This window comes from Oncorhynchus masou, unplaced genomic scaffold (assembly GCF_036934945.1).
Source record: "Oncorhynchus masou masou isolate Uvic2021 unplaced genomic scaffold, UVic_Omas_1.1 unplaced_scaffold_978, whole genome shotgun sequence".
NCBI classification, from domain to species: domain Eukaryota; kingdom Metazoa; phylum Chordata; class Actinopteri; order Salmoniformes; family Salmonidae; genus Oncorhynchus; species Oncorhynchus masou.
Window position 1 is genome coordinate 149,741 of NW_027016292.1, and position 10,432 is coordinate 160,172.

At 43.0% G+C, this 10,432-nt stretch overlaps 1 protein-coding gene across 1 annotated transcript in view; it reads left to right on the top strand.

Annotated features, from left to right (window-relative positions):
• Nucleotides 1-7,635, top strand: part of chn2 (chimerin 2) — a 51,578-nt gene extending 43,943 nt beyond the window's left edge. The window contains exons 9-13 of the mRNA XM_064964412.1: nt 3,055-3,228; nt 3,986-4,063; nt 4,295-4,432; nt 4,612-4,717; nt 4,834-7,635. Of these exons, the coding sequence (XP_064820484.1) occupies nt 3,055-3,228; nt 3,986-4,063; nt 4,295-4,432; nt 4,612-4,717; nt 4,834-5,005 (668 nt within the window). The 3' untranslated portion in view covers nt 5,006-7,635. The remainder of the gene's footprint in view (nt 1-3,054; nt 3,229-3,985; nt 4,064-4,294; nt 4,433-4,611; nt 4,718-4,833) is intronic.
• Nucleotides 7,636-10,432: the final 2,797 nt, after the last annotated feature.

The following is a 10,432-nucleotide window of genomic DNA, read 5'->3' on the forward strand; positions in this document are numbered from 1 at the left end:
ATGAACAGGCAGACACATCTCAACATCAACCTTTCAGAAGAGACTGCGTGAATCAGGCTGAATTGCTGCAAAGTATCCTCTACTAAAGGACACCAATAATAAGAGACTTGTTTGGGCCAAGAAACATAAGCAATGGACATTAGACTGGTGGAAGTCTGTCCTTTGGTCTGACGTGTCCAAATTTGAGATTTTGTCTTTGTGAGATGCAGAGTAGGTAAACTGATGATCTCTGCATGTGTGGTTCCCACCATGAAGCATGGAGGAGGAGGTGTGGGGGTGTTTTTCTGGTGACACTGTCTGTGATTAATTTAGAATTCAAGGCACACTTAACCAGCGTGGCTACCACAGCATTCTGCAGCGATACTCCATCCCATCTGGATTGTGCTTAGTGGGACTATCATTTGTCTTTCAACAGGACAACAACCCAAAACACACCTCCAGGCTGTGTAAGGGCTATTTGACCAAGAAGGAGAGTGATGTAGTGCTGCATCAGATGATCTGGCCTCCACAATCACCCGACCTCAACCCAATTGATATGGTTTGGAATGAGTTGGACCGCAGAGTGAAGGAAACAAGTGCTTAGCACACGTGGAAACTCCTTCAAGACTGTTGGAAAAGCATTCCTCATGAAGCAGGTTGAGAGAATGCCAACAGTGTTCAAAGCTGTCATCAAGGCAAAGGGTGGAAACTTTGAAGAATCTCAAATAAAATACAAAATATTTTTTTATTTATTTAACACTTTTTTGGTTACTACATGATTCCATATGTATTTCATAGTTTGATGTCGTCACTATTATTCTACAATGTAGAAAATAGTAAAACTAAAAACCTTGTAATGAGTACAGTAGGTGTGTCCAGACTTTAGACCGGTACTGTATGTCACACTGAAACCCTAATATGGTACCAATGGTATTCACTAAGTTGCTGGTTTATATTTAGGATCAACAGCATTGTTATTCTGTTTGCGGCAAGGTAGCCTAGTGGTTAGAGCATTGGATTAGTAACTGGAAGGTTGCAAGTTCAAATCCCCGAGCTGACAAGGTACAAATCTGTCGTTCTTCCCCTGAACAAGGCAGTGTTCCTAGGCCGTCATTGAAAATAAGAATTTGTTCTTAACTGACTTACCTAGTTAAATAAAGGTAAAATAAATATTAGTTTATATTTTTACAGGTAATAAGGACACACAGAGAGCTAGAGATAATTACAGACACCTGTGATAATCTGAAATACCCCAAAAGCACCACTAGATGTCTTGTGATAACTTGAAAGTTTCCAGTAAATGAACCACCCTTTGCAACCCTAGTATTTATGAACACCACCTAATGATTATACTGATCAATAATGTTGTATCCTAGTGAACTTGTTGAAATGTTTGTTGGCTGAAAAACAGATCACTGTATTTTTTTAAATTTTAGAACAATTTCTTCTTTACAATGACTGCCTATCGGGGAACGGTGGATTAACTGCCTTGTTCAGGGGCAGAAAGACAGATTTTTTTTAACCTCTGTCAGCTCAAGGATTCGTTCCAGCAACCTTTGGGTTACTGGCCCAACACTCTAACCACTAGGCTACCTGCCTAACTATACTTCACTGGTGCAGTGAAGTATAGGGTTCAGACACACAATATAAATACATTACAAACATTTACAACTTAGCAAGACTGTAGCACAATTGAGGCTCGTTGACCAGTAGACAAGTAGGTTTGGAAAGTCCCTAAACTCTCTGCGATAGACACAGGGTTCTATTATGGCCTGGATACAATCCTGACATGGATGCTTGAAAGGAGGACTAACGTGGCTGTTTTTCTCTGTAGACAGATGGTTGTTGTTCAGATATTAGCCATGCTTATAAGCCCCAGGCAACGCTGGTGTCATCAGACAGCCCAGTGGGAATCAGAAGAGACTTCTTTAGTACTTCTGGTTGTATCTGAAGCAGTCCTCTAACACACAGAGATACTCAACTGATGACTGGCTTTCTATCCTCATTGTCTCTCTTTCTCCCTGTCCTCATCTCTCTTCTCTCTGTTCTCTCTCTCTCTTCCTCCCTATCCCCATCTCTCTCTCTCTCTGTGTTTCCTCTCTCTTTCTCCCTGTCCTCATCTCTCTTCTCTCTGTTCTCTCTCTCTTCCTCCCTATCCCCATCTCTCTCTCTCTGTTTCCTCTCTCTTTCTCCCTGTCCTCATCTCTCTTCTCTCTGTTCTCTCTCTCTTCCTCCCTATCCCCATCTCTCTCTCTCTGTGTTTCCTCTCTCTTCCTCTCTATCCCCATCTCTCTCTCTCTGTTTCCTCTCTCTTTCTCCCTGTCCTCATCTCTCTTCTCTCTGTTCTCTCTCTCTTCCTCCCTATCCCCATCTCTCTTGCTCTCTCTCTCTGTTTCCTCTCTCTTCCTCTGGCATGCTTAGCTTGTCTTCTTCCTCCCTATCCCATCTCTTTGTCTGTCTATCTCTTTCTCAATCTTTTTCTGTCTGACAGTCTCTGTGTTTTCTCTATTTTTAATCTGTCTGTATCTGAGAATAAGGAACCCCAGTCAGCGGACCAGCAATAATGCTGAGTATTTCTTGGTCGTAACAACGCCACTATCAGTGATGAATGATTTAGCTGGATGTTCTTATTGAGTCAGGGAGCCTCCCAAGTACAGTATGTTTACAGGCAGGCCGAGAAACATCAACCTAGGTTACATTCCTGTGGCATCTCCCAGAGAGGCAGCTTGCTCTCTTCGTCACGGTGTGTGTGCAGGCCAGACCGGGACAGTGATGCCACACAGAGAGGTGGTGCTCTGCTCTCTCACCCCCAGCTGTCCAAGCCCCTCTGCTGTGACGTGGCCCACCATGGCATATTGAAGCAGCCTGGTCTTACCGTGGCTGGCTGGGCTTTCTCTCTGAGATTGGGATAATCACTGTACTACTTGTTATCTCTAACCCCTCTGTAATGTGTTACATGTTGTTTTAGAAGAAGTCGACCATAATCATGTCAGATTATAAGATTGGAATCAATCCTTTCTGTATGTGTGTGTATTTTAACACTGACTGACCACCTCTCTGACCTGTGGTTTCCAGACTGTGGGCTGAACGTACACAAGCAGTGTTCCAAGCTGGTGCCCAGCGACTGTCAGCCAGACCTGCGCAGGATTAAGAAGGTGTTCAGCTGTGACCTCACTACCCTGGTCAAGGCCCACAACACCACACGGCCCATGGTGGTGGACATGTGTATCAAGGAGATAGAACTACGAGGTACCGTTTTAGAATGTTTCTGTGACATTAAAGCCAGGTGCACCCTGCATGTTGTTAGCTAAACTGAAAGAATATTCAAATTTCAAGGTGAAAATGGATGTCTGTGATATGGTCTTGTGTGGCTCAGTTGGTAGAGAATGGCACTAGCAACGCCAGGGTTGTGGGTTGGATTCCCACGGGGGACCAGTACTTTAATGTAAACACTCACAACTGTAAGTTGCTCTGGATAAAAGCGTCTGCTAAATGACTGAAATGTATTGGCTCTCTTGGACCAGGGTCAAGGAGGCTCCTAAATGAAGTGCTGTGCAAACCAATCTTTTAAATTAGCATCAAATTCAATCAATCAAATGTATTTATAAATCCATTTTTACATCAGCAGATGTCACAAAGTGCTTATACAGAAACCCAGCATAAAACCCCAAACAGCAAGCAATGCAGGTAGAGATTGCTACATTTAGTCAAAGAAAATTGTCCATTTGAACTGTGTTGAACTACTCTCAAACCGGTTATTTCAACTGGATGTGTTATTTCTAAAATACTGTGTATGTAAAAGACTTAATCAACATTTTAATCAAAATATGTAATTTCCCCAAAGTACTGTAATCTGCCTCGAGGCTCCATTGGTTGAAATAAAGGCCACCCTTGTTGAATAATTTTGTTGATCCAAAGAGCTTGTTGAGTTTATTTAGTAGACTGCATGGGGTGAAAGAGGGTACAGAGAGTAGAGATAACCGACTCTCTGTGTTGCTGCTTGCAGGTCTGCAGTCTGAGGGCCTCTACAGAGTGTCTGGCTTCTCAGAACACATTGAGGACGTGAGGCTCGCCTTTGACCGAGGTTTGTGTGAACTTAATTCCCTTTGCCTCAGGGCTTCGGGCTGGTTTAAGGTTATGAGACATGAAAGTCCATAGGTTCAAATGAAAAGCACATGAGCACAGGAAAACCATATCAGACTGCTGGATGTCGTTATGTCAGGTGTAAAGGGCAATTATGTTGCATTGTGGTAATTGTAGTGAATATACTGCAGTCTGGTCGGTACATAATGTGTCTGGTGTGTCATCTCTGCAGATGGCGAGAAGGCAGACATCAGTGCCAATGTGTACAACGACATCAACATCATCGCTGGAGCTCTGAAGCTCTATCTGAGAGACCTGCCCATTCCAGTCATCACATTCCACGTGTACTCCACATTCATACAAGCTGCAAGTACGTACGCCCATACTTATTCCCACAATTAGCTCAATGCGCCTTGGGTCTCCAGCGCAATGACTGTGTACTGCGCTAAAGGCTAGGCACTAGCTTGGGGAGCTAAGGAAAATGTTCAGGTCTGTGGCACGGTTATTTATCAGGTGACCGTAACTAACAGTAGTACTTCCTCCTGGTAGAAATTCCCAACCCAGACACCAGACTGGAGGCCATCCACGAGGGGCTGCTGCAGCTCCCGCCAGCCCACTACGAGACCCTACGCTACCTGATGATGCATCTCAAGAAGTGATGAAACACACACTGCATCTGATCTTCATGGGGTTGAATCAGTGATGTAGTCTTACATACACATGTGTTGTTTCTCACCTTTCTGACTAATATAATAATCCTCTTTCTCACAGGGTCACCATGTTTGAAAAGGACAATTTCATGAATTCTGAGAACCTGGGGATTGTGTTTGGTCCGACGTTAATGCAGCCGCCTGAACAGAACGCCCTGGCCACTCTGAACGACATGAGGCATCAGAAACTCATCGTACAGCTCCTGATAGAGCATGAAGACGTCTTGTTTTGAACGACTGGAGCCCTGTCTGTTGCTGGGCAGGATGGGCTGGAGCCCTGTCTGTTGCTGGGCAGGATGGGCTGGAGCCCTGTCTGTTGCTGGGCAGGATGGGCTGGAGCCCTGTCTGTTGCTGGGCAGGATGGGCTGGAGCCCTGTCTGTTGCTGGGCAGGATGGGCTGGAGCCCTGTCTGTTGCTGGGCAGGATGGGCTGGAGCCCTGTCTGTTGCTGGGCAGGATGGGCTGGAGCCCTGTCTGTTGCTGGGCAGGATGGGCTGGAGCCCTGTCTGTTGCTGGGCAGGATGGGCTGGAGCCCTGTCTGTTGCTGGGCAGGATGGGCTGGAGCCCTGTCTGTTGCTGGGCAGGAATAGGATGTTTGATTTATTCCATACCAGAGGAATCTCAAGCCATCATGTCTGTCATCATACGAAGTGTCAAAATTCCCAAATGTTTCTATTGTGGTCAGATTTGAGCTTCCATTACTTCTCTCCCATAAGCATGAGTGTTGAAGTTGAGTCTGTGGTACGTCAGTCAGCCATCATGTCTTGTTACAGTAAGGTCAAAGGTTGTCACATCCTGCCATATTCTCCTTAAGAGGAACAAGGTACTGGATACATCCCAAATGGCACCCTATTTTCATTACTTCTGAACATGCCCCATAGGGCTCTGGTTAACAGTAGTGCACACTATATAGTGAGTAGGGTGCCATTTTAGAAAAAGCCATTGATTCCAACATTTTCACACACCTTTCATGGCGTCAAGTAGCCTAGCGGTAAGTGTTGGGCCAGTAAACAAAGGTTGCTTGTTTGAATACCCTTGCCAACAAGGTTAAAAATCAGTCAATGTGCCTTTTGAGCAAGGCACTTAACCCTAATTTGCTCCAGGGTCGCTGTACTACCATGGCTGACCCTATAAAACAACACATTTAACTGCCCCTTCCCGGTGTCTGTGACAAACATGTTTCCATAAATCTAGCATCATCACACTAACACATTCTTCTTGGTTGATGTCTGTCTGTATAGTGATTGTCTGCTCAAGTGTGTTCGTTTTGTGATTATTGGTCAATGAGTCTCATGACTCAGTAACTGTGTGATCCTGTAGGGTGAGATATGGATGGATGGTCTATGTATGAAGCACTGTGCTGATCAATTTATTTTGTGAAGATTTCTTTATGCTTTCAGCATCATGTGCTTTTTTCCCCCTGAAACTGATAGGTTGTCAAGGATCTGCGATGTGTTCCATTGTCAAAAGACAACAAAACCCTAAAGGAATTGGTAAACAGAGCAGGTTAAACTTGTAAGGAAATGCTTAGAAACACATTTTGAGTGGCACGGTTGAAGTTCCATCTGCAACTGTTTGCTGGTACTATAAAAATAGGCTGAGTTATAGTGTATGGTTTGGGTGAAATGTGTGTGAGCCTAAATGTTTACCGAACTTTTGAATCAAACTTCTCATTCGTTTAAATTGACACATGGAATGGGTAAAGTAATTAATATAATATATATATATTAATATTCATACTTTAGTGGAATACCATGGGGTAATATATGTATATACATATACACACACTGAACAAAAATATTAACGCAGCATACAACAATTTCAACAGAATTGACTGAGTTACAGTGCAAATAAGGAAATCAGTCGCAATAACTGAATTAAGCCCTTATCTATGGATTTCATAAGACTGGGTGGGCCTATGTCCTCCCAGGCCTACCCATGGGTGCTCCCCTGCCCAATCAGAATGAGTTTTTTCCCCACACATGGGCTTTATTACAGACAGAAAGACTCCTCAGTTCTATCAGCTGTCCGGGTGGATGGTCTCTGACGATCCCGCAGGTGAAGAAGCCGGATGTGGAGGTCCTGGGCTGGCATGGTTACACGTGGTTGTGAGGCCAGTTGGATATACTGCCAAATTTTCTCTAAAATTATGCCTGCTTATGGTAGAGAAATGAACATTCAATTCTCTGGTGGACATTCCTGCAGTCAGCTTGCTAATTGCACGCTCCCTCAAAACTTGAGATATCTGTGGCATTGTGTTGTGACAAAACTGCACATTTTAGAGTGAACTTTTATAGTCCCCAGCACAAGGTGCACCTGTGTAATGATCATGCTGTTTCACCAGCTTCTTGATATGCCACACCTGTCTGGTGGTTGGATTATCCTGGCAAAGGAAAAATACTCACAGGGATGTAAATAAATGTGTGCACAACATTTGAGAGAAATAAGCTTTTTGTGTGTATGGAACATTTCTGGGATCTTATTTCAGCTAATGAAACCAACACTTTACATGTTGCGTTTATATTTTTGTTCAGTAATAGCTACTCGTAGACTGCCAAACATCTAGTATGGGTAAGGACTCGACCTCGTAGTGTTCTGCCACTATTTGACACATACTAAAGTCAGGAAACATGATGTGTAAATGTTCAGACTATAAAACTGCCTGGAGCAGCTATAGGTGATGTGGATCTCGCCTTCTCCAAACAACGTCATGGCGACAGAGTTTACACATTCCCTGTTTTCCATTATTGATAATAATTGAAATCCTTTCTACGAATTCATTTTATTAAAAGTATTTTTGTGATGGGTGCAATTAAGATTGTAATTTATCAAATGCTGATTTATTAAAAGGATGTAAAATGACATTTTGCTCAATCTTTTATGTGTACGTTTAGGATAGGCTACAATTCAATTGCTCAAAGCACTGTCTGCGTCATGGTGCAATGCAATGACAACACACACGTACTCTACCACACCTTCAATAGGACAACGATGGCTCAATAGCGCTGGTGCTGAAGAGAGCAACAACGGTGGACGCCCTGAACCTGAGGGTACACACATGGACTGTGTCTCAAATGGCACCCTATTCCCTATATAGTGCACTACTTTTGAACAGGTTCCATAGGACTGTGGTCAACAGTAGTGCACTATGTAGGGAATAGGGTGCCAATTTGGGACTCAGCATGATTAGTCACCCTGTTTCTAAATGTAAGGGTGTGGAGGACTTTGCATGTGTTGTTTCTTCTGTGTGTCTAGTTCTCAGATACTGTGTTACTCTGGCTGTCAGGTCAGGTATTCTTCCTGCAGGCTTCCAGGGAGGTAACTTCTCCCAGTTTTACGTGCACCAATCAGGTGTGCATGGGTGGGGTTTTGTTTGTAGGCGATATAGACAGCTGTATTCCGATACCTGTAACATTTGTTGCCTCTCAGTGACAAGGAATACATCAGAATTCAGTTATTTACAGTGGTTTTTCTACTTAAAACATTGGCCTTCGTGTAGATTCAAGCCTTGATTGGATGTTGTAGATTGAGTCTTCCAAGTGGATGCAGCTGTAAAGAACTTGGAATCTGCACGGTCTTAGAAGGTCTGTGTGCGGGTCATGTTGTCCTCAGCCGAGGACTAACCTCACGTTGAACCCCCTTGGAGATACTAAAGGAGACACCAGAGGGCTGAAAACATACAGGTGAGTTGATGGCAGGTGTATGACATATTATCCATCATAGCTGATCACAAACATATAGCACGTATGAACATGACTTCCTATATTTTCTATTATTGATATAATTGTTATGGCATGATTGATTATTTTTTCTCAATACCAGTTTGTCTATATTGACATACACTAATGTATCTTGCAGGTGAAACTGAATGGTCCAGATATGACAGCGCCTGTGAGATACCCTTGGTGGAGAGCATTTGTGACAAGGAAGAGTATTCCAACAACCCAAGAATCTGGTGAGACCCAACCTTCTGGGGAGAAGATGTCTCCTATCTCCTCCAAATCTACCCCGGACTCAAAGGGAAACGAAACATTCCCAGATGCAGAAACCTTTGACGATGCAGAGTTTGAGCCAATGTTCAATGAAAAAACTTGTAGACGGAATCTCAAAGTTTCACGTTCTGGACGTTTTAAGGAGAACAGACGAGTACGGGGGACCATACCTGACAATAACAACTTCAGTGGAAGTGTTGCTGCGACTGCTGTTGCTAAGTAGTCCAGGCTACATCATGGTCATTCTACCTGCCAGACTGCAACCTGTTATGGAGCATGGAGCATTGATGATGAAATATGAATATAATATATTATATTTTTTTAAGATATAACTTTCATAATGTTCATCAGTTGCGCCTATGACCAGGTTAATATATTAGGTTTACACCTAATTCACAATATGTTGAGGCCAATGAAGCATGGATACGCAATAGTTATGAAGTATCAAATAATTGTAAAGAATGATTTCATAATCATTTTATAGTGAATTCGGGAAGTAACTCCGTCCGGGACTCAAACCAGGGTCCGGTAACTGTCAAGCCAAGACCTTAATGCCAGGAGTTCTGGGTTAAGGTTACTATATTACCACCTTCCTTCAGGAGTGTCCCCACACTTCTCTATACCAAGTCTCTCTCATGTGTACACGCCTCTCAAATGGGCTCACGGGAACCATCCCACTTCACTAGGTGTGGGTTAAGGTCTCCTACAATATCGATTTTCAAGTATGTTTTCATATTTCATACACACACAGCCTAAAGCACATGGTATCTAATGTTACAAATATATCCAGCCAGGGTCAATTACTTATTTTGTAATTTGTTTAAATTGGTTTTTGTGTGTTTGTTTTCTTGACATGAAGGACTTGAGGTGGTTTGATATGAAGGACTTGAGGTAGTTTGATATGAAGGACTTGAGGTGGTTTGATATGAAGGACTTGAGGTGGTTTGATATGAAGGACTTGAGGTGGTTTGATATGAAGGACTTGAGGTGGTTTGATATGAAGGACATGAGGTGGTTTGATATGAAGGACTTGAGGTGGTTTGATATGAAGGACATGAGGTGGTTTGATATGAAGGACTTGAGGTGGTTTGATATGAAGGACTTGAGGTGGTTTGATATGAAGGACTTGAGGTGGTTTGATATGAAGGACTTGAGGTGGTTTGATATGAAGGACGAGGTGGTTTGATATGAAGGACTTGAGGTGGTTTGATATGAAGGACATGAGGTGGTTTGATATGAAGTACGAGGTGGTTTGATATGAAGGACTCACATACAACCAAACTTTATTTAGATCATGTTGGATTAATCTGATTCTGTTCATACTGTACTAGGCTACCTAAGGTCTAGTATGCACTAATGCAGTGGTTCCTAACCATTTTTTGGTTACTGTACCTCCAACTGAATTTTGCTCTGCCTAGAGTACCTGCTCATGTGTATTTTACCAGTAAACCTATGGTCTCATGAGTCTTCTCAAGTACCCCTGTGGATAGACCAGGTACACCCATGGGTCTCAGTACCACTGGTTGGGAACCACTGCAGTAATGAACTCTTACAGAGGATGTGAATGAAGGATATGCCAGCATGTACATTAGCTCGTGTTCAGGAGATTGTAAGATTACATTTAGTTGTTGACATCACATAATACTTTAAATGTAAAAAAAAAAAAAAA